Source organism: Zalophus californianus, chromosome 11, assembly GCF_009762305.2.
Source record: "Zalophus californianus isolate mZalCal1 chromosome 11, mZalCal1.pri.v2, whole genome shotgun sequence".
Classification (NCBI taxonomy): Eukaryota; Metazoa; Chordata; class Mammalia; order Carnivora; family Otariidae; genus Zalophus; species Zalophus californianus.
The window spans coordinates 76,198,769-76,223,100 of NC_045605.1; the positions used below are offsets into that span (position 1 = coordinate 76,198,769).

The following is a 24,332-nucleotide window of genomic DNA, read 5'->3' on the forward strand; positions in this document are numbered from 1 at the left end:
AAATGAGGGATGGGCAAAATGGGTGAAGGGGAATGGGAGACGCAGGGTTCCAGTAATGGAATGAATAAGTCATGGGACTAAATGGCACAGCATAGGGAATATAGTTAATGATACTGTAATAATGTTGTATGGTGACAGACGGTAACTACACTTATGGTGAGCATAGTGTAACATATAAACTTGTCAAATCACTTTGTTGTGCACCTGAAACTAATGTAACATTATGTGTTAACTATACTTAAGTAAAAAAAAAAATTAATTTCTTATAAACTTAAAAAAAATCTGTCTTGCTAAAATATTTGAGAAAGCAAAAAAAAATCTGAAAACATTCTTGTGTGTCCTTTATTCAATTTATTCACTTAACAGGCATTTGTTGAATATGATGTGTGAAGCTTTGTGTCAGATTCAGAAATAAAAACATGGTTCCCATCCTCAGGAGTTCACAGCTTTTGGTGGTATAAACAAAACAATTAGTTACCAGTTACACAACAGTATGCTAAACCCTACAGACATTTGTTCATAGCTGTGAAAATGTAATCATTTTGGGATTTTTCTATAAGGATAAAATGAACATAAAAATAACTATATTTATAGAAGAGTCTGAAATTCACAAGGTCCTTTCATATTCATGAAGAACAAACTTGTTTGGTTGACCAGCTGGATAACTCTCATCATTTCTGTTGATGGGGAAACAAACTAGGGAAGGTATATAAATTGCCTAAGGCCAAGCTGATAATATATGCCAGAATCAAGGTTAAGCCCCGATTCTTTAATTTATGTTTCAATTCCCTTTACTACGCTATTCAAATTCAGGTAGACACTATCTTCATTTAAGCACTTAGCAAGTATTTGTTAAATACAATCTCTGCCAAGCCCTTTGCTGAGTACGGAATACACTCGTCTGTGCTGGCCATGGACTTGCCATTTCTCTTCATGTCATTACATCCATCCAGCTGGGCTCGCTATTCATATTAAGTCTCTACTTGAAAGACTATCTGAGGCCTGGAATTGAAGAAAACCTGAGTTTAGGAGAAGCTATTCTAAGAGCTCTTTTGTAATCCCTGTTTCTAAGGAAACTGTTTCCTCCATTCCTGAGAAGAATGGCTGCTTTAGATAGGGCTCTTCTCTCTAGAGCTGATCAAACATTGCAGGGTAGCCTTTGGAAGCTCCGAGAGGTGTTATACATTCTCAACAAAGGCCGCTGGAGGTGTGAGTCCATTTTCATAATCTAGGACAAATATGACACCGAGAGGCTATTAATACAGTCAGGTCTCATGGGGGAGAAGTGAAGGAGCCAACTGATGTTCATGAAACTGCGTGGTCATTCTGGCCTTGTAGCTCCACTTAATTGAAAATGCTTGAGTAAAAGCAATGATATTTTGCCAAAACTAATAATAACCAGATGAGTTGATTTGATTCACTTGTTATATTTTTAACTAAAATTGTAGGTAAGTTCTACATACACAGATTGGCTTGAAGACTTTGATTATACTGGTTAAAAAAAAAAAGCCACTGACTTATTTGAAAAATGTATAAAGGAGGTAGTAAAGGAAAGAGAGCATGGGCTTTAGATCCAGGCTGGCAGGGCTCGGAACACAAGTTCCGCAGTAAACTATTGATACATAACCTGGGGCTGGTTTTTGAATGATTGCCAACTTTGATTTTATTTTCCATAAATAATGGTATTAATACTGTCCTTCAGAACTGTGGCAAAATGTAAGCAAACTACAATATTTAAATGGAGGATAGTTCTCTCCAACCTTAGTTAAATTGAGTATGCTGCAGACTAAAACACAAGTGCAATAGCTCAATCTTCATTTCAGGTAGACTGACCCAGTTAAAGCAGAAATATATATAGATGTGTGCATATATATATATATATATATATATATATATATACTATAAATTGTATTTTAGTATTTTATATAAATTAAAAATAATATAAATTATAATAAATATATTAATATATTATATCATATATATCATATATAATGCTTATATAGAAACGTTTTTAGCCTCTTGAAAATGACTATCAAGGGAAGGCTAGTGCTTGGATTAACCAGCACTTTGAGAGGTCCCGTTACAAGAGACAACCAAATGAGAGGAGACATTCATTCCTTTTGCGCTTTACATTTAGGGGCACTTAGAGAAGTGTTGAGTGGCTACTCTTTGTTGTGTGATAGCCTGACAATTTCTAAATAGAATATGAAACAGGTGGGGAGAGAGGAAATCCAGACCGTGACCCAGAGGAGCAAAGAGGAGGGTGCGCAAAGTCTAATGACCTAGAGTTTCTATGAAGAATCAATCAGTCAGAGACTCAAAACACTTAGCCTACTCTTGTAAAACCTTAAAATAATGAGCAAAGTACTTTGTGATTATCATAAATAATGATACGCCCCAAAAGTTGTGAGCATTCTGATCACACGTGATTGCAAGTGATTATGGTAAGTCACCAAAAGCTGAGAAGATTGTTGGATAACTTTCATAAAGTTCTGCAACTTGGCCCTGATGAGGTTATGTATGGAATATGTCCACATATTGTCCTAGGAACTGGGAGATTGAATACCTCCAAGTATTAAGACATTGGGCTAGGATATTCCCAACTTCTGTCTCATTAACCTCTAGATTGTTACCTCCTTGCACTTCCCATAGGGCTTTGCTGAAAGAGAATAGCTAATAATCATAACTTTATTCTTCGTTTACCCAAAGGAATTAAAATGTCTGTTTGAGTAGATAATAAATAGCAAAGGGTGTTCAATTTAAGAACTTTTCAGATGTCTCAAACACTGAGTCAAGATGCAGGCCAGTTATGTGGACTTAGGAAATGCAGATCACTCTCCGGCTTTCTCTGCCTCTAAAAGCAAACACACGACATGCAATTCTACACAAATCCTAACATGGTGTATTTCAGAATGTTTTGTTGTCTGATGGTTTCGTTCCACACATTCGTTGCTTTAAATATATCTATTGTAGTTAAGAATAAAGAACCATTCTGCTTTTCAAGATGCTATTCTCAAAAGCAGTAATGTTTGCCTTAATGTCAGTTTACCTTATAGTTTTACTTAGTTCACATTTGTGAGCCTATACTAAATGCCAGGTTTTTAACTAAATTAAGAACATTCAGCACATTATCTGGTTTTATTTATTTTTCTTTCTCAGATGGTGGCAGTGCTAAGCATAGTGGTTAAAAGCCCAGTTTTTAGACTCAGGTAAAAATGGCTCAATATTTGGTTCTGGAAATGATTTAGCCTTTTTAAGTTATACTTTCTTCATCAATACAAGAGAGTAATAATATAATAAACTTTCACCTGGATAAAAGAGAGAGAATTAAATAACTCAGACGTTTGATCTCTGTAGGAGTCATTCACTGACTCAATCATGATAAAAACCCGACTCCGTGGGCGTGGTACTCAAGTCTGCCATTGTGACATTGAGCAATCTTTGTCTCAAACCTTCAATAATCTAACTGGGAAGACATTTTTATACACAAATAATAAACTTTTCCCCAGTACTTAAAATTGCATTTTATTCATACTTCATGATGTCTAGAGAAGAGTGTCTTGCACATAATTACTGGCCTAAAAATGTGTGTTGAATTGATGCTGGTAGGTTAGATTTTAGGTCGAGCTATTTCATATGAAATTAATACAGAAACTATATACCACTGTGTGACAATGTGACCAAATACTGACATTTGAAATAGAAAATACCTAACATTGAAGAACCGATCTGCATTTTCTGGGCTAAATTTAGCTTAGAAACTAAATATAAAACTCATAAGAGATACATATTTAAAATGCAATTAAGGTTTTTAGCCTTCCTAAGAATTAAAAAAATATAAATTTAAAAATAGAGCCTCTTCCAGGCTTGGTCAAATGTATTTCTTATCCCTCTGACTCTGTCTCCGTTTCTCTCTCACTCACTAATGATGAATTTTTGCAAACATATTTAAGAATATAAAATGGGCACATAAATGTGAATCACTGTGATAAGATTCAGGATAGTTTACTCATAAACTCAAAATTTACTGACTCATTACACAGGAAAGAAAAGTATTCACTTCTAACAGATAAAAAGTAAATTTACTTAGCTTTTCTCATTTATTCTGTGGAAGTTATTGCTTATTCCAGGAAGGAGTAAGTGGTCATTTGGAGACAGTATTTTTTTCTTTCTTTTCCCATAAAAAATTTATGATGGATTCAAAAAACCAAGACCATTGCGCATATTACTTATGGTCATGTATATGTTTCCTCTTTTTCTTTTTCTTCAGGTTGGCATGCTATCTGCTGTACCACACTTAGTAATGACAATTATTGTGCCCATTGGAGGGCAGATTGCAGATTTTCTAAGAAGCAAGCAAATTCTTTCAACTACTACAGTAAGAAAGATCATGAATTGTGGTGGTAAGTACATAAGTGATGTGAAGGACGTGATTTTGGCTCATGAAATGCTGATATACATGAGTGAGTAACTTTTACTGTGTATGTTAAATATGCAGCTAAATTTGTGTCTTCATTGTTCATTTATAATCATTTCCCTATCTTCAAATTTTCATAACTCCTAGTTTTTTTTTTAAGATTTTATTTATTTATTTGACTGAGAGACAGAGACAGTAGGAGAGGGGACACAAGCAAGGAGAGCAGAAGAGGGAGAAGCAGGATCCCTGTTGAGCAGGGAGGCCAATGCAGGGCTTGATCCCAGGACCCTGAGATCATGACCTGAGCTGAAGACAGACGCTTAATGACTGAGCCACCCAGGTGCCCCTCATAACTCCTAGTTTTAAATAACTACATAACTAACTCGTCCCTGCCCACCACTGACACTTAAGGGCGTATTCAATATTTTTATTAAAATGGAAGCCTTCAGTAATCTCTGTGCATAAATGATAACTGTTATTATTATTTTTTAAATATTTTTATTTATTTGAGAGAGACGGTGGGGTAGGGTCAGGGTGAGAGAGAGAATCTCAAGCAGACTTCCTGCTGAGGATGGAGCGCCAGGCTACCTGGGGCTTGATTTCACCACTCTGAGATCATGACCTGAGCTGATATCAAGGTTCTGAGGCTCAACTGGCTGAGCCACCCAGCTGCCCCTTTTAAGATAGACTCCCTGAAGAGGTTTCTTAGGTCAGATAAGCATGAGCAGTTCTAGCAGTTTTGGCTCATTGGGAAAATTTACACAAATTTCTGAAGCGTTTCCATGTGTCTGTTTCCAAAGGTTTTGGCATGGAAGCAACACTGCTTCTGGTCGTTGGCTATTCTCATACTAGAGGGGTGGCTATCTCATTCTTGGTACTTGCAGTGGGATTCAGTGGATTTGCTATTTCTGGTAAGATCATGTTTTTAAATTTATAAACGTAACGTCCTGATTTTTGCCGGTAATAATAAATATATTCTCCTTTCCTCTTTAATATTCTATTGTTGAAAAGTTACTTAACATATTTCCACTAGAAAGTAAAAAGAATAACACATTTAGAAGTCATTATTTGGATTTGTTACTTCTCATTCTCCTCCTGCTTACTCTTCTTCTTTTTTTTTTTAAGAGAACATTTTTCTGTGATTTGAGTATCACATATTAAGTAGTGGATAAGAACCCATACTTCATTCCACTCTGATCATATCCTTGAGCTAAGTTATCAAAAAATACTTATTGAGCACATGCACTATACCTGGTATCTTCTCAGGAGGGTGGTGAGTGTGGTAGAGAATATTCTACAGCCACCCACTTCCAAGGGGTTTAGGATTCTCTGACTCTAAGCTGATGTGTATATTTCAGGTTTCAATGTTAATCACTTGGATATTGCTCCGAGATATGCCAGTATCTTAATGGGCATTTCAAATGGTGTTGGCACATTGTCAGGAATGGTTTGCCCTATCATTGTTGGTGCAATGACAAAGAATAAGGTAAGACGTAGCTAAAGAAATGCTCAGTTTTTGAAGATTCTTTCTCATGGTAGAGAAGAGTTACTGTATCCTGTTTGGCATTCTCTCTGTGGTCTAGCCACCAGACCTCTGAGTAAGGGAGATAATTGAGGCTCACTAGAAAATCTCTAAGAGCTCTGAGGAATTCTTCTTTCCCAACCAATAAGCACTGTGCTTTTCAACACCTTTTAATATTTCTCATATTTCTGGCGTGGCAAAACAACAACAGCAAACCTTTTTTTCTCTTAGCTTCTTAGAGTACTCAAGTAGAAGTCTTCTGAACTTTATTTGGAAACATCAATTCAGACTCTGCAGTTATCAATGGAAGAATATTATTATCAGCTATTTGTCCTTAAATGTAGAACTTCACAATTATTTTTCACCAAAAGGAAATAAACAAAAGAAGTAGGAGGAAAAAATATACGTAAATCAATGGAAATTCAAAGAGAGATTATGGGTATTTTAAAAATTAACAGACCACAGATATATTTGGAGTTTTATTTCAGAACCTGAGATTTATAAAAAAATTTAATTAATGAAAGTCATAGGATTATGGAAAGTTTCCATCACAGTATTTGCTTTATGTAATCAGAACAGGGCTTTCCCCTAAAGATAGTGTTGTATGAAAAGCGTGATGGTGGCTCATTCAAAGAAGAGGTTATGCTTTTCAAACATGGGGAGTCTGTTCTCACAGCACTGCTTTTTTGTCACTGCAGTCACGCGAAGAGTGGCAGTATGTTTTCCTGATCGCTGCGCTGGTCCACTATGGCGGAGTTATATTTTATGCAATATTTGCCTCAGGAGAGAAGCAACCCTGGGCAGACCCTGAGGAAACAAGTGAAGAAAAATGTGGATTTATCCATGAAGATGAGCTCGATGAAGAAACAGGGGACATTACTCAAAATTATATAAATTATGGTACCACCAAGTCTTATGGTGCCACAACACAGGCTAATGGAGGTTGGCCCAATGGTTGGGAAAAGAAAGAGGAATTTGTACAAGAAGAAGTACAAGACTCATACACCTATAAGGACCGAGATGATTATTCATAACAAAGCTAATTGCTGGATTTATTTTTAGTGTTTGTGATTAAATTAATTGTGATTGCCCAAAAATTAAAAAAAAAAAGTGGTGTACACACATAAACATATCAACCAGGCAAGTCTTGCTGTAAAAAATGAATCACAAACAAACTCATGAAGTTACCATCAAGTGCAATCTGTAGAAGTTGTGAAATGCCATCATTTCCATTCAGGTCATCCATTTTTGCGTTTGTGATTTAAACGTTGACTGGTCAAAATTGTAGAAGCGAGTAGTTACTCATTGGATTCACGTGAGCTAAAACTCATCACCATTTAATAAAGCACAACTACAACAGTTGGCACATCCCATCCTACAAAGGTTAGGAAGCCAAAGCTACTTGATCATGCAAAATGCACTTATATATTTGTTACACTGTATTGCAAGATATCATGCAGAAGTCCTGTTAAGAAACCCGAAGATGTCATGTTGGCTGCATCAGGTGGTGGCAACGTTTATTGAATATAAATTATGGAGTTGTTATATCTCTCAATTAGAGAAGAATATTGTGGGCTAGCAACTAGCAAGGTGTACTAAATAATTATTGTTATTACATAATGTGGAATATTTTGTAGGTTCTGAAAAGAAATATCTTGCAGTGTTTTATATGAAATGCTTGCACACATATACTTATATCTGTGAAAGAGAACTTGTAAAGTGAGGGGTATGCTTCATGTTCTTCCATTCATTTACCTAACAGTATAAAACACTTCACGTTTCAACAGAAATCTGACTTTTCATGTAGCATATCACTTAACTTTTTTGCAAAAAATATAAAAAATAAATAGACTTTAATGTATTTTTTATTACAACTTTGTACTGGTTGTAACTTGCATTAGAAAAAAAATGCATACACCATAAAGAATCTAATAAGAAATTTACTATGGAGATTTAGCCCTGAAAATGCAATATTAACAACAAAAGAAATAGAAAATGGTTTAGATATTCTTCCTTAATAATGAAATACTATATGAAACTTGTGCCACAGAGCTATATATAATATGAAAAGATAAACTTAATAGAGATATTGTAAGTAGACGATTTTATTATTTAAAGTCCCATTTAAAAGATATTTGTCTTAAATATATAGGACAATAAATTATATTAAAATTATATCTATATATATATATCTGTATATCTTATACATATCCATACACAAAAACATAATAAACAATCTTCACAAAAAAGCCAAAAATAGCATACACCTAATGTTGGGTTAGGGGACTGCAATTTCTACTTTCATAGAGTCATAGAATTTTAGATGGGGCAGAGGCATTTTGCTTGTCATTTCTTAATATAACTCAACAGGAATTGCAACATTTGTGTTCCAAGCAATAAGTGCAATGCATACAATTTCCTGTCTGTATATTATCTTCATTTTGCTGTGGTAGCTGTCTGGGTGGTTGGAATGATTTTTTTTTTTTCTTTTAAAAAGTTAACATCAGATCTCTTTAGAATGTTCTAAACGATAATAATGCATTTCCCAATTCAATGCAAAATATCATTGGTGTATTTAATTGTCTATTCTGGATATTTGATCTGTTCATTGTATTGTGCTAGTGACTGGAAGCCCTGCTACTGCAAATAGAAAACATAACATTTGTTTTAAAGATGTAAACCATCCTTGACCTTAAGAAAATAAAAACATCCTTTGCTTTGTGTCTCAAAGTGATGTAATGTGATCATAGCTTTTGTTTTGTTGAATGAAAAGATGTGGACTATCATTTTGTTGCTGCAAAAAAAAAAGTGTTAATAAAATGCTCTATTTATCCTTTTGTAAAAATACAATACATTAATTTGGGTTTATTTTATTTAGTTTGCAGCTTTAATGGGAATTTAGCTTTCATGTGTTCCAGTGCAGCCAAAGCTAGGTTCGAGAATAATAACCTTTTTAGCTACTTGAGATTTAATGGAAGAACATGGCACTCTTTAGATTGTGTGGGATGTGGTTCCATAGACAGAGTTTTGCATCAAGAAATGGGTCTCGGAGTCAAACTCTATCTCTCGATGATAGTCTTCTCATAGCTTGTGTGCTAAGCTTACAGAAAAATTCAGGTAAAAAATTCAAAAGTTGTCAGGTCAAGGATCCCATCTAATTTAGATTGTACGTGTAGGTTGTGCTGGACCCTGCCCTACCCATTCTATGTAGAGAATCTCATAGAACTCCACAATGACCCAAAGCAGGTACTCCTTTTAATCCCAGATTACAAGGGAAGAAACTGAAACTCATGAAGGTTAAAAAACTTCCCCAAGGTAAAATAGAGTAACTGCATTATATTATAACGTGTCAGCCAAAGCAGCAAACAGTGAGCAGGATTTATCAAGGTAGCAGCCGGTGGAACGTCTGTGTCACTGGAAAAGTGATCATTTCGATCCAATTCCCGATTTTACAGATGTGTAGAAAGGGAAGACCATAATTATACAACACTGGAGTCACAGTCATAGAACTTGACTGCTCAAAAGGACTTATGGGGTGATTTAGGGGACGCTCCTTATTCAACTAAGACACTGAGGCTCAATAAGAGAAGCTGATGGGAAACAGAGGACACAGAAGATGTTAAGGATTTGGAATGAAGTTGTTATGGTAAGCTGTGCTTTGTTTTTATTTTTATTTTCTTTTTAGCCAGGACTTAATTTAAGAAGTTAATTGAAGAATATTTATCGGTTCAACCACAACCCCGTATCCAGAACTCACATAAGCTCAGAGTGTGTGTGGAGGGTGGTGGAAGGCGAGGGAATGTATTTTCTTTTCCTGCAATCCTCTGCACAAAGAAACAACAGCCAAAGACCCAGCCTAATTCTTACGGTGCCTCACATGCCATTCTTGCATAACTTTGGCAGGAATGAAAGTGTCTTGGATCTAATACTTTATAATTTCCACAATTCTATAATGCAAAAGTTTACAGTTCCTATAAGAGAGTAAGAGAATCATTCTAATGATGTCTCCAGATATTACCACTGGCCACCCTCATTTGCTCCTACCTCTCATCTTCCTTTTTTTTGAGAGTGTGCACAAGCAGGGGGAGGGGCAGAAGGTGAGAGAGATCTCAAGCAGCCTCCGTGCTCAGGGCAGAGCCTGATGCAGGGCTCAGTCTCAGGACCCTGAGATCATGATCTGAGCCAAAGTGAAGAGTCGGAAGCCTACTGACTAAGCCACCCAGGGACCTCTTCCCTTTCTCCTCACACTCCCACTTTTCCTCCTCATCTCAATGCCTATCCCCATCTGCAATGTTATATATATGAGGTATTTTGTAATTTGCAAAATGCTTTCTTATGCATTATCCCATTTCATCCACACATCTGCCTTGTAAACTTGAAAGGTCACATATCAGTATTAGTATTTCTATTTTCCAAGTAAGGGAACTGGGTGTAATAGGGTGTAATAAACTTCCTAAAGATTCCCTAGGCAGGAGTAGAACAAGAGACAGACCATTTGGCCACAGCAAGAGAGTGATTTATTTTTATCTTTAAATCGCTTTATTACTCTTTTGATTAGAAATGGAGTACAAGGGAGGGGAGCTTCGTTAGGCAAAGAACAGTGTTAAAAAGAGGGTAATTGGCAATCTCACTATCCAGAAATAAGCACCGTTTAACATTTCTGGAATCTTTTATAAGTAAAATACGCAGAAAATGTTTTGCAATTTTCAAATTTGAAGTCATACTTAGTCTACTGTTGCAAACTACTTTTTTGTTTAGCAATATAGCATGTGCATTTTCTTATTTGAACAATAGAGTTCCATAGTCTAATATCCTATTACATGGGCTGTATTTAACCTATGTATCCAGTACCTTATTTATGAAAATTCTATCTTTGCACGTTTTCCCCTTTAACTTCCTGCTTGCCTGGATGATTTTGGGAAATGCAAAGTTACATATACACACTTCTAACTTCTATAGCCATGATGGATATTTGAGTTACTATCCCTCGCTTATTCCTGTGTTTGTCTACCAAGTGCTACTGGCGATCGGCTTTCCTGGGTTTCATTTGCTAATTTACAGATTCACCCAGTAACTGTTTATTAAGCCCCGACACTGTGCAAGTCACTGTCAATACAGCGATGAGAAAACAATCCCTGCTCTCATGGCTCCTAAAGTCCAAATCTCCTTCCTGAGGTGTTTGCAGCACCCCCAGCTGCCCAGACAGGCCAAACAGATATGACTGAAGAGAAGAGGCTTTTCCCTGAGAAAAGGTTTTCCTTAATCCACAAAATTCCCAAACGTGGGTTGCCTTCCAGGTGGGGCTCCCCATGTCCATTTTTTTTTTTTTTTTTAAGTTTCAGGTGAGGAGGCTTGTCTCAGCCGTAGAGATCCCCACGCTGTGGGGAGTCCAGGCTGTGCAGCAAGATCAGCATCAGCTACCTCCATGCCTGCTTTGTCAGTCTTATCCACAGATCGTGGCTATTGAGATTTAATTCTTAGTTTTTTTTTTTTTTTTTTCGCTTTTCTCCATCCTCATACAAGACTTCAAACCTGAATTTTTATTCCGCTGCTGTCAGAAACACTTCATCTGTAAAGGTTGCTCTATGCTATACAGTCCCTTAAAATGCTCGAGCTTCTCCAAGCTTTCCCATGAATGTGGCCAGGCACCTAAAAGCTGCAGAATACGGACCTATGACCCTATGCCTTGTCCAAATTCAGCAGCTTTTATTGAATGAAACCCCTCAGATACCGATGACCCTGTGCCTCATCCAAATTCAGCAACTTTTATTGAATGAAATCCCTCAGATTTCACCAAGAGCAAACCACATGAAGAAACCTCTTTAGTTTTGTTAAATCACATTCGAGGACATGTTTTGTTACTTTGCTCAATACAGATCCTTGCATTTCTAAGCGTTTGAGAATGCTTTTCCTGATGCATTAGTGCACTGTGGGCATTTAGAAATGAAGAGACATGGGGCCTGCCATGTCTCCTTCTTTGTCTCCTTCTCAAGAAGCTTAGAGAGCGCTGTTTGGCTCAATTGCTATTTTTATCTTCGTTCCTCATTTTCATTTAGTGTCTGTTTTTCATTATTTGTTTGTTTAGGTGTTATTTTAAAGGAAGACGGGAGTGAGGGATCTGATAATAATAATAATGCTAATAGGATTCCTTTATATAGGGCTTATAAATTCCATGGTTCTCAGGGTTTCATGTACAAATCTATAACTCATTTAATCTTCAAAATAACCCTTTGTGGGGCGCCTAGGTGGCTCAGTCGGTTGAGCGACTGACTCTTGATTTCGGCTCAGGGCTTGATCTCCAATTCCGGAGGTCAAGCCCCCCAGAGGGGCTCCGCATAAAGATTCGCTCTCTGCCTCTCCTCCTGCTCGTGCATGTGCTTTCACTCTATCTCAAATAAATAAGTAAATAAAATCTTTTTTAAAAAAAATTCTTCAAAATAACCCTTTGTGGTAGATACTATTGTAAACTCCATTCGTAAATGAGAGGAAGCAGGCACAGAGAAGTGAAGTAACTTATCCGAGGTCCTACAACTAATGGGGTAAAGTTAGAATGTGAGTGTAAATCATCTGGCTCTAGATCCTGTACTCATCATCACTACAGTTGACCGCATCTAAATAGCTGTATGACTTCGCGAAGTACCTTAATTTCTCTGAAGCTCAGTTTTTTTTTTTCACCAATAATATGGCACTCTAATACCTAATTTGTAGCTGGGATTGTGATTAGGTAAAATAACAGATAAAGTGCTTAGCACAGCAACTTGCACATCAGTATTTAACAAGGGTCATTTTGCTTGCACCTTTCCCCACTGTGCTAAGGAAATACAAGGTATTGACTCTTCAACTATGACCTCAATGTCAGAGTCATCACAATGGATCATTTTGAAAACTATTTTCAGATATTTTTATCTTTATCAAAATTAAGTTACTCATGGTGATTACCTAAATTATTTTTCTATTTATAGCTTATAGATTTTATGCAACAGAAAACAAGTGCAGAATAATTGGCACTGTAGGATGCCATTCATATGAAATACATATTTATCAGATGATATACTGTGCAGTAAAAGGATAAAGACATGGACGGGATGGAAACACACAGAAGTATTCATAAGGGTTGTAGGTGGAAAGGGAGAAAGAGAATAGATTTAGGAAAAGCATAAAAGAAACTTCAAATTTGTCACTTTTTAATGTTGAAAAATGAGCTAAAGCAAATATGATAAAATACCAGTATTTATTTATTCTGGGAATTTATATATGGCTTTTATTATATTTTTCAGACAATTTTCTGTATTGTAAAATATAAAACAGGCAAACCAGATAAGATATTTTCCCTGGAGAACACAAGTCTTATTTCTCTCCAGGCTTTTTTTTTTTTTTTTAATCTCTGGGCTGCCAATGAAGATATTGTCATGATCTTCCAGAGCGTTTGACAGTTTTCAAAAGCCATAACATTTAATGCAACAGCTTTGGGAGAATGTTTTTATTTTATAAAGTCAAGATAAAGGTAGAATTATACACATTTATGAACAGGTTTATGAATCCAAATGAAGTTCTTGGGCACAAAGCCAACAAAAGTGTGCATGAGAATAAATGTCACAGATGAAAGCCTTCTTTCTGACAGATATCATCAGTCTATTGGACTGCTTCTCAAAGATTAAAGAAGGGATTTGAGGAGCATACCTATCTCCTTGAATGCAGGGTGGAAATTAGTATATCACCATTAATCTAAAGGCATATTAATTCTCAATTCCAGTTGCAGTGGGATAGTAGAAAAACCAGAATTATGTGGATTGCATCCCTAAATCTGCCACAGCCTCTTTACATAACCCAATGCAAGTCATCTCAGCTCTTTGGGCTTCAGCTTCCCCATCTGGAAAATAAAGGAATTCATTAGTCTTGATGGTTTCTAAAGATCCTCCTGACTCTGAGGCTCTGAAGTTTTCTGACGTTATTCCCGTTGACAAATAGTTAGCTGCGTTCCTCAAGTCAACCAGAGATTGTAATTGTTCTCAGAATTCCAATAAATATAAAACTAAATTTTTACTTTCTTGTCTTTTTTTAAAAGATTTTATTTATTTATTTGAAAGAGAGAGAGTGAGTGGAGAGGGTGAGTACAAGAGGTGGGGAGGGGCAGAGGGAGAGGGAGAAGCAGACTTCCTGCTGAGCAGGGAGCCTGAAGAGGAGGGGCTCCTTCCCAGGACTCCAGGATCATGCCTGGGGGCTCCTTCCCATGACCCAGGATCATGACTGGGGGCTGCTTCCCATGACCTGGGATCATAACCCAAGCTGAAGGCAGACACCCAACCAACCAGCCACCCAGGTGCGCCTAAATTTTTACTTTCTGCCTGCACTCCTATTGACATTTTTAAAATCTTAATAGTTATTGGAGGTTCACTTCATCCTGGTGGGTTTCTTTCTGTGATGCTACTTTCTTTTTGACCCTTTTAGGGAACACCTTACACATTCTTACAAAACTTTTTTTGTTTTGTAAGATTTGTAAGGGTTTGTTTGTAAGATTTTGTAAGGGTTTGAGGATTTCATTAAGTAAACGTCCTGCAGTGAATTGACATACTTGTGTGAAAAACACAAGTCTAAGTTCTAATAACAGGTCGCACTCAACTTTTATTGGTTTAATGGGATATATTAGAGAGTCCTGGCACTGGGAAGAAAGAAAATACATGCTTGAAACCCCTTCATTGTATAGATGGGGAAGCTGCAGCTAGAAACGTGAAGTGACTGGTCAAATTCTCCCCAGACAGTTAGTAGCAGAAGGGTAATGTTAACCTACATCTTGGGATTCACAGCAGAGCTTTTGAGGTAATTCAGAAACACTCTTTCATTTGGTAAGTTAGGCAGTTTGTCAAGTAAATATTTATTGAGAATGTATTATGTGGCAGGTACTAGGAATATGGTGGGGAAAAGAGCTAAATGGATTCTGCCTTCTTGGAGCTCTTCATACATGCAGGTGACAGATAAAGAAGTGAACAGAGAAATCACTTGAGGTTGTGATAGATGCTATCAAAGAGTTGTATAGGTACTTTGAGAAGTTCAAATGGTGGACTTTTTTAGAAGTTACAATATTTGCCCATTCATTACTTCATTCAACATCTGTTAAGCTATATGCAGGCCTTTTACTATACTACAGAGATACAAAAATGAATTAGGCATAGTCTCTGCTCTTGAGAAACTCACGGTTTAGAAGAGAAGACAAATAGAAATAAAAATAGCTATAGAAAGAATGTCATCAGAGCAAAAAAAAAAAAAGAAAGAAAGAAAGAAAGAAAGAACTTCATGTATATAGAATCTCTCATTTGGGCAGCAAATTCTGCATATCAACAGATATTCACAATCATTCCTGACGTAAGTATACCACTGTACAGTTTCACTTTTACATATGATTTATCATAATTTGCAATTAGGCATTAATTTGTTTGTTTATAACTTTGATATTAACTTATTTTTTCCCACCGAACTGTAAATGTTGTGAGGCATATCTTTTGCTCTCCATGCTATCTCCAAGGCCTAACATAGATTAGGAACTCAATAAATAATTAATGGGAGAATGCATGGTCATAGTTGATATGCAAGCAGAATGATATCCTCCACATTAAATTAATTCTTCTTGTCAGAAGGAAAGTCAGAGACAGAGAGAAGACATTGAATTGCACAGAGGCAGAGGGCGCATCACTAGAAGATCATGGAGGTGTAGCTACCATGATGTGTTTGGAGGAGTGAGCGGGTGTTGCAGATGGACTCTCATGTGTGCTTAGGAACAGAGAGGAGGCTGGATGGGATGATTAAGCTGGCCGTGCAGGGCCTTTCGCTGGCAGACTGCACTGTTTAGATGTTGTTATATTTAAAGGAATTTTTAGTGGAGCCTAAGATGAGCATTTCTGTCTCACAGGATGTTGCATAGGAGTGGGGAGGGACTGGAAGCACGTTCTGTACAAGAGTGCCAAGCAGACACGATGGGGGGGAAGATGATGTGCTCTGGGAATCGGAGTTTCTCTCCAGATGCTAAGATAAAAGCTTGGCTTTTCATTTGTTTCATACCCACTTACTCACAACTCAAACCCAAGAGCAGGATGTGGATAATCAAAATATATTGACAAATACATGATTCATGCTTTCTGCACCTTGCAGAAGGAGTCCAAGGCAGAGTGACCACTTGTGCCTGGCTTTCACAACTCTAGACAGAAAGAACCAGGCACAATATTTATGAAATAATACCTTTTCTTTTTCAAAATTCTGTCTGAAACTCAAGGTTATCCACAAGAACAGAACAAAGTGTCTCAATTTTTGTTGTTTTCTCTCTCATATCTCAGAGCATATTTGTTCCAGAAGTAACCCTAAATTGGTTTCTTTCCTCAAGGAAATTGATGCACTCAGAGAACAATAGGCTCATCCAAATGGTAGATTTTGTTAAGCTTTGACCATACACCATCATTTTTTTGTGCTTTTTTTAAGCTGTATTTCTTTAAAAAAATTTTTTTTTCTTGATAGAACGTGGTTCTTTATGGTATGTCTGGAAACATAGATATAATCTTTAAGTATCACCAGAGGGCTTGTAAGGTCAAAATCGTACTTTTTCATCAGTAACGGAGGACATTATAGTTGCCGGCATTAAGGGTTTATTTTTAAAAACATAGAAAAGGATGGGTGATCCAAAATATCCCCCTTACTAGGAGTTGACAAATGCAATGTTGGAGTTAGCCTCACATCATACCTCCAACTATTTATGAGCAAACCACTTCATTTCTCTGAGCTTAGTGTTCTCATCTTCAAAATGGGCATAAAATGCATAGCTCACTAAATCGTGGTAAAAATTAAGTCAGATGACTTGATTTGTGAACTGTATAAATCTCTATAGGGGGCTAAACAAATGCAGGGATTTCAAACTTCTCCATTTGGGTGAGGGTAGCAGCTCTGCAAAAGGCTCTCAGTAAAAGGGAAGTATTTCACTGCATATAAACATATTAGACCATTGGTAACAATGAATATTTTAAGCTATATTAAAGGTTTTCAAAATGCCTTCAGTTATTCTCTCTAATTTGATCCTCACTCCAGTGCTGTGAGATAGAATGGAGAAGTGTCATTATTCTCATTTTTTTTTTCAAATAAAAAAAAAATCAAGACTCGGAGGTAGTCTTTGATTTGTCCAATTTGGGGCTAGAACCTAGGGCGAGTAGGACATTTCCTCAGTGGCGGTGGGTAGGAGCATGACTGCATGAAGACCCTGTGTGGAGTGAGGAGAAAGGGACACTGAAAAGAAGGAAATGGTTCTGGGAGGCTGATATGTCATGCTCTGTTTTGCTCATTGACAACAAGTTACTTTTATTTTCACATAACACTTATTTATTATTGTCTTATTATTTGTGCTCCCCAGCAAAGGTACTGAAGGAAGCAATCGTGTTTTATTTCTCTTCATGTTTTCCCACAGTACCCAAACTATGCCTCTCACCTAATAGAGAATTGAGTGGAGGGAAACTCAAAACACCTCTACATTAGTTTCTTAGGGCTCTTGTAAGAAAGTATCACAAGCTGGGTAGCTTAGAACAACAGAAATTAGTTGTCTCACAGTTCTGGAGGCCAGAAATCTGAAATCAAGGTGCTGGCAGGGCCAAGCTCTTGGTAGAAGTACTAGTGAATGATCTGCTCCAGGCCTCTCTTCTAGTTTTGGTTAGTTCCTTGGCTTATGACAGTATAACTCCAATCTTTGCATGGCATTCTTCTCCCTGTGTGCCCGACTGTCTCTTCACATGGCATTCTTTTTATAAAGATACTGATGAAGTTTTAGAATATAAGTGAAGTCCGGAGCCGATGACTAAGAAAGAATTCTTGAGACATGTTTGGTGCAAAATGGTGGTTTATTAAAGCATGGGGACAGGACCTGGGAACAGAAAGAGCTGCTGCTCCGGGGTTGTGAGGGGTGGCTGATTATATACTATGGGGTTGGGGGAGGAAGGAAAAAGGGAGGTTTCAAAAGAACTTTCATATGCTAAAGAGGACCTACAAGATACCGGAGGCCTTGCCATCATCTAGTAAGGCGTTAACATGAAGATAGTTGGGAAATTTCTGGAGGAACATTATACTCTGCCTGCTTCAAGTATCTGTCAATAGGCTGCAAGTTATAAGGGCATTTAATTTTATCTACATTCCCTTCTGGAAGCTAGGTTATTGATGATAGGAATGCTTTGTTCTTGTAGATTGCTAAGACATTTGTAAACTGAGGGAGACTCATGTCTTGTAGGATTGTGATCTCCATAAGTTAACTGTTTTTCCTTTAGGGCAGCCAGGGGTGCCTGAGGAATGTCACATAGATCCCTCATTTGGGGGTGGGGGTGGTGGGGTGTCAGCTTCTGCTTTGTCCTCAGCTTGCCCTCTGTTGCCTCATCAATAACAGTCATATTGGATTAGGGACCCACCCTAGTTCAGTATGACATCCTCACTCAACTAATTATATCTACAAAGACCTTATTTCCAAATAAGGTCACATTCTGAAGTCTGGGCGGCAGGGGTGGGGGGTGGTGTTAGGACTTCAACATAAAAATTGGGGGGGGCATAATTCAAGCCATAACAACCTCCCTCTCTTCTCAAGAGACCCTAAAATTCTCTCAGTTTATCAGAGCTTGTTCAATTGGGGATCCCCATGGAGCTATTGGGGTCCCCAAAGCAGCTATTCTTAATAATCTCTCCATTTCCTTCATTTAGTATGGGTAATAAAAATCTTGCAAAATGTTCTCACACTTGGCTTATTGTGGGCATTGGTTGCCTAGCATTCTCCCCAAGATGTGTAGGAATGTGATTGTCTGACATGGCCACAAGTGGGAGAGTAAAGATGCATTCGGGACCGGAAGGAAGACCTCACAGAGACACTACACGGCCGTTCTGCTGACAAGGAGTCAGTCTGATAAGACACATCGTAGATCCCTTCAAGAATCAGATGAGAGAAACCCTAGATCAAAGGGCAAGAAATAAAATGAGCTCTGGAGACAAGGGCATAAAGCCAGTGTACTTGACTGTGTGACCAGTGTCCCAAATCCCTCAAGAGTCGGATTTTTTCCACTTGGCAGTTCATCTTGGTCTATGCTTAGCATTATTCAGAAAATTAAGTGGATCTATTGAATGCAATGGCAATATCAGTCACTGCAGAAGGTAAAGCTATTATTCGGAGCAAGTATTCTTAAGTCAGCTGTGTATATCTCAAGGTGAGATCTGCAGAGTAAGTGAAATTGAAAAGTTGCCTAAAAATCAAATAAAACCAGAATCCCTCTAGGTCACTCTGCTTCTGGGTCCTACTGAGATCACGTAACAGTTAAACCTGAGATCTGCTCCTGGCTTGATGTCCAACTTTCCTTTTGGGGGAGATTCCTTTAGGCTGCCCTTATCCATCGGAGTCACTGACTGGGCTTCTGTTGAATTTGGTGCCAAAGGACTGATCCACCCATGAGTTGCTGCAATGTTACACCAAGAGCTTCCAGCAGGGACTCTTCTTGCTACCACCATGCCGGCCTTAGGGCCTATTGCTCTCTCATGGCCCTAACTTCTACCTGTGGCCTGCCCTTTGTCCTTGAATTACAAAGAGGGAAATTTGAAAGGGACACCATTCTTTTCAGTTGCCTGGCCTCAGGGTACATTGTTGGGACAGAGTTCCGGCTGGGTTTCAGCCCCAGTGTTTCCTCCGCCCAGACCTGTTGTCCCTTTACCACTCTAGTCTTTCTCTTAGTTACAACACAGCTCGAGACAAGCTGAAAAGTCTACAAAGTTTGGTTAAGGAAGGGAACCAGAATTATAAAAGAAGATTTTTCAACTGATCACTACTTAGGATTACTATTCAAAGGCCTACAGGGTTCAAGCATCATATATAAAAGGAGAAAGCCTGGTGGGGATGGGCTGACACAGAAAATTCACACCCAGTCGAAAGGGGACAGAAGTTCCTTAGTTCCAGCTGACTGTGGCCCCATGGGACTGATGCCATCTTTCTCTGAGAGGCAGAAAATTGAGATATTTATGTGGCATCACAGAGCTATTTTTTTTTTTTTTTTAAATACTGGCAAACATAATGGCAAATTCACAAACAATGTGAGCTAAACAGAATGTCTCCAAGCCAATTTGGCCCTTAGGCTCTCACTTGGAGTCTCTGGGCTGGCAGTTTAGAGGCTATGTGACTTGGGAATTCCTCAGGCCTCGCTTACAGGATGTGCCACACTCATTACAAGCCTGACTTCCTAGCAAGATCTAGGAATAACTCCCTGCCATGCTCTTAGCCTATGTCCCATTGGCATACATCACTTTTTCCCCTTCACTTGCAGCTATGCTCAAAAGCATCTGCTCACCTCAGAGGCCAGCCTTAAGAGATTGAAGTCCAGAGAGAAAAAACATTTTCCTCATCCACGAAAGCCAACGTGCCATTCATTCGACCAATACTGACTGTGTGACATGCACAGGCAAGTACTGTTCCAAGCATATGTATGTTTGTCATGCGCTGATTACATGACTAGGAGACAAATTTTTAAGAGTAAATAAATAAATAAACAAACAGATAATTTCAGAATGGTATGTGTTAGGGAAAAATAAAAGAGAGTAATGGGATAGAGAATGGTGAGAGGGTAGAGTGCGACCTTAGACTTGGTTGTCAAGAAAGCCTCTCTGAGGAGGAAGCTGATACAGATTTTCTTAAAAGCAGAGCTGAAATGGGGATTCCTGAGTGATTTATCGAATGTATGTTCTTAGGACAAGGGGAAATAGGGGGGAAAGAGGCCAGGGAAACAGCAAAGCAGGGATGTGGTGTCAGATGTGGGGCCCTTAAGCCTGGTCCCACCAAGAGCTCTAGAATATGAATTACCCCAGACAACTGGTACCAACTTGAAGCAAGTTGTATTTCCCTGTCATTCAGTCACTGGCTTCACTCCTTCCCCTGGTGAGAGGAGCATAACCTCTTACGCTATGGGGCTGAGGGCAATTCTTTGGAAAAGGTGGCAGGGGTGAGCTATTAATAGCCAATACACTCGACAGCTAAGGATGGGTGCACGAGCATAGCAAAGGGAATATGGGTAGGCACCCACCATATTCACTACCAGAGGTGATATTTGAGCTTGGCACTAGAAGTAAGAAGCAGCCATTTACACAACTATCTGGAGGAAGAGTACTTAAAGCTGAAGGAAGGGCTCATGGGAACAAGCTTGGACAATGTTTCTGGGGCTCAGTGGGAATGTGGAGCATGGGGTGAAATGTAGTTGGAGAAGTAGATACCTTAAGTCAAGTAGTGCAAAACATTATACAAAATTCCATTCTAGTCTGTTCCAATCAATATGAAACATAAGTTTTTATTTTTCCACAGTTAAAGAAAAGCTGTCTTTTCTTACTGGTTATAAATGAATAAGCTATTAACCCTAGATGTGGCTGGAAGCTATCTTGTAACCATAAAGAGCAGAGCTATGGCGGAAGCTGACTCTTGGAGAAAGGCAGAGCTGAAATAACTGTATATACATGGAGCCAAAACCTGGACTAAACTCTGCTTGAACCCATCCTGTGCTACCTCTGAACTTTTCACATTTGTATAAGCCATAAAGCCCTTATTTATTTGTTTGTTTGTTTGTTTGTTTAGAGAGTGGGGGAGGAGGGGCAGAGGGGCAGGGAGAGAGACAATCCCAGACTCCCTGCTAGCTCAGAGCTGGATGCAGGACTCAATTTCACAACCCCAAGATCATGACCTGAGCTGAAATCAAGATTTGGACGCTTAACCAACTGAGCCACTCAGGTGCCACCACAAGTATCTTTTATTTTGTAAGCCAGATGCTAGTAACGTAATACAAGGCCTTCTAATTGATGCAGAATTCAGAAGAGAGGAGTATTTCAGGAAGGAAAGGGTGACCCCAGTGTCAAATGCTATTATTTATTATTTAAAAGAGGACAGAAATTGATGCTTAGATTTTACAACATGGAAATTGTTGATGATGTTGACAAATGTTGTTCTCTTGTGACAGAATAGTCCAAAGGAAGATATTTTGGAGGCACGTTGCTCTAAAACCATACTTGGAAATTAAACCTTCTCTGAAGGAAACATCACATTCAGAGATGTAGCTAGCCCATCATCAACAAACATTCATGTTAGCACATCAAGAAGTTTAGCACCTTAATTACACAGCTTCTGAGATGCCTCCATTTTTTATTATAATTTCTACAAAGCACTTGTATTAGTGACCCATTGGTATGGTTTTCTAAGAACAGGGAAGTGTTCTACTGCAAAAGTATAAATTCCCACCCCTTGTGTAATCAAAAAGTAACATGACAATTTCATCTTCAAGGTTTAAACCATCTAAAAGGTAATATCAGCCAGATTTTAAGTGTAAGCTATCACCTGTTCCCCTTCATCTGGTAATCTATGTAAGAAGAAAGCCCTTCCCGAGCCCATGACCCAGGAATGTATCTAAGCACTGAGGTGGTGGCAAGGAAGAATCCATTCTGCCTTTCCACAACTTTCTTTGGGGAATCACTCTTTCACCTGGACAGTTGGTAGCTGATCTTCTTGCCAAGTCCACACTCAACCTTTGCTCAGGATGAGATGGATCACCCTATTAAAAGTTTTTCTTAACCTAAGACAGAAAGCCTAATCTGTCCACAAAATATACAAAGTGGCTCTGTTGACCCTTTAGGAACATGCCTGTGTTTTAACTGGTGAGACTTACCTGGATGTACCTACAAGGATACCATGGCAGATATTCAATAATCTTGGAATTAACTACTGAACCAACTTTGAGACTTTATCTGCTCTACAACAGACTTGACCCAAACCTCTTCCTCTTTTGCTTTACTCTTTCAGTTTACTGAGTTGCTCAGTTAAGAATGCTTTTTGACATGTTCTGCCGTTTCCTAGATGCTGCTTTGTTTTCCTTTTCTGGAGTGGTATCTCTTTGAATTCATGAAACCTGAATTGCTCCCTGCTTGTTTCCATATTTATTATTAGTTGGAACTCTTTGTTGAAAGAGACAGAAGCCTAATCCAAACTGTTTTGGATTTCTCCTGCTTTGTTTCTTCTAAGGGCCAGCCGCTCTCTCACAGACTCTCTTTCGCTTGAAATAACTGGAGAGGAAAATATGATGTCTTAATTAACCAGACATAGGTTTTATCTCTGACTTCTAGGTGGAGTCCGTTTCATTTAAAGTTGATGATTTGAGAACAGGATGATTTCCCAATTAAGGAAGCTATTAACTGACCAAAAAAAGGTGAGTGGTTGGCAGGTTTCAAAAATTCTTTCTATTTCCCATTCTTTCACATGCATATCAGCTTTTGGAGCTAACCGGTTTCTGTGGCCACAGATTTAGAGTAGAAAACTTCTCACTAACACTATGGTGAGATGTTGAAGGAAGAAGAGAGAACAGGACCAAGAAATGGATAGAAAGAGGAAATGGAAAATTAAAGAGATAGTTCCACAAGCAGAAATGAAAGCTGGAGCACATAGTTAGCAATTCGAGAACCAGGGATATGAGTATCAGAGTAGGCAGGAACTATCTATGCAATCGTTTAAAGTCACATTGTCTGAGAATATTTACTCACATGGGAATATACTACCTCGTAGAGATAGAGCAGGTGCTCATCAAAAGTGACCTTTCCTTCCAGCTAAATTGCACTTCCCAGTCTCTTGCATTTAGATGTCTTACATGTTTTTAGTCAATAGAACGTAGGCAGAAGCTGGGACCTGACTTTGCCTGTGAGAGCCTTCATGCCTCCATGTTAACTCTTCTCTCTCTGCCAGATCCAGCAAACACAGTACAGGGCTTTGAAGCACCTAATGATGGCATAGCCACTAGATGGAAAAGCCTGGCAAATGTCCTGAGTGAACCAATTCCGCTATTATTTAAGTGAGAGACACATATACCTTTGTTATGTTAAGCACTGCAACTGGAGTTGTTATAGCAATTGGCACACCCTGATGAATACACATAATACAGAGTTCAGTTAGTTTTTAAGTGTGAAAATTTAAATGAGGAATTTAAATTCAGTTATTTTTTATTTTTTACAAGATTTTATTTATTTATTTGTCAGAGAGAGAGCGAGCACAAGAAGGGGAAGCCGCAGGCAGAGGGAGAAGCAGGCTCCCCCTGAGCAGGGAGCCCGATGCTGTGGGGCTCAATCCCGGGCCCTGAGGTCAAGACCTAAGCAGAAGGCATATGCTTAACCAGCTGAGCCACCCAGGTGCCCCTCAGTTAGTTTTTAAATGTGAAATTTATTTTGAAAAATAACAGAAATAAAATAAGAAAATATAAACCAAAATACTAAACGGTTAATGGAATGGAATGGTAAACTCTGGGTGCTGGGCTTATTGTCAATTTTAAATGATCTTTTCTGAGATTCAAGACAACTTTTAAAAATAAAAATGAACTAATGTTATTA

The 24,332-nt window shown here is 38.3% G+C and overlaps 1 protein-coding gene across 1 annotated transcript in view; it reads left to right on the forward strand.

Annotated features, from left to right (window-relative positions):
• Nucleotides 1-8,763, forward strand: part of SLC17A6 (solute carrier family 17 member 6) — a 42,400-nt gene extending 33,637 nt beyond the window's left edge. Inside the window, exons 9-12 of the mRNA XM_027577817.2 lie at nucleotides 4,271-4,403; nucleotides 5,218-5,328; nucleotides 5,776-5,903; nucleotides 6,638-8,763. Coding sequence (XP_027433618.1) covers nucleotides 4,271-4,403; nucleotides 5,218-5,328; nucleotides 5,776-5,903; nucleotides 6,638-6,973 — 708 coding nt within the window. The 3' untranslated portion in view covers nucleotides 6,974-8,763. The remainder of the gene's footprint in view (nucleotides 1-4,270; nucleotides 4,404-5,217; nucleotides 5,329-5,775; nucleotides 5,904-6,637) is intronic.
• Nucleotides 8,764-24,332: the final 15,569 nt, after the last annotated feature.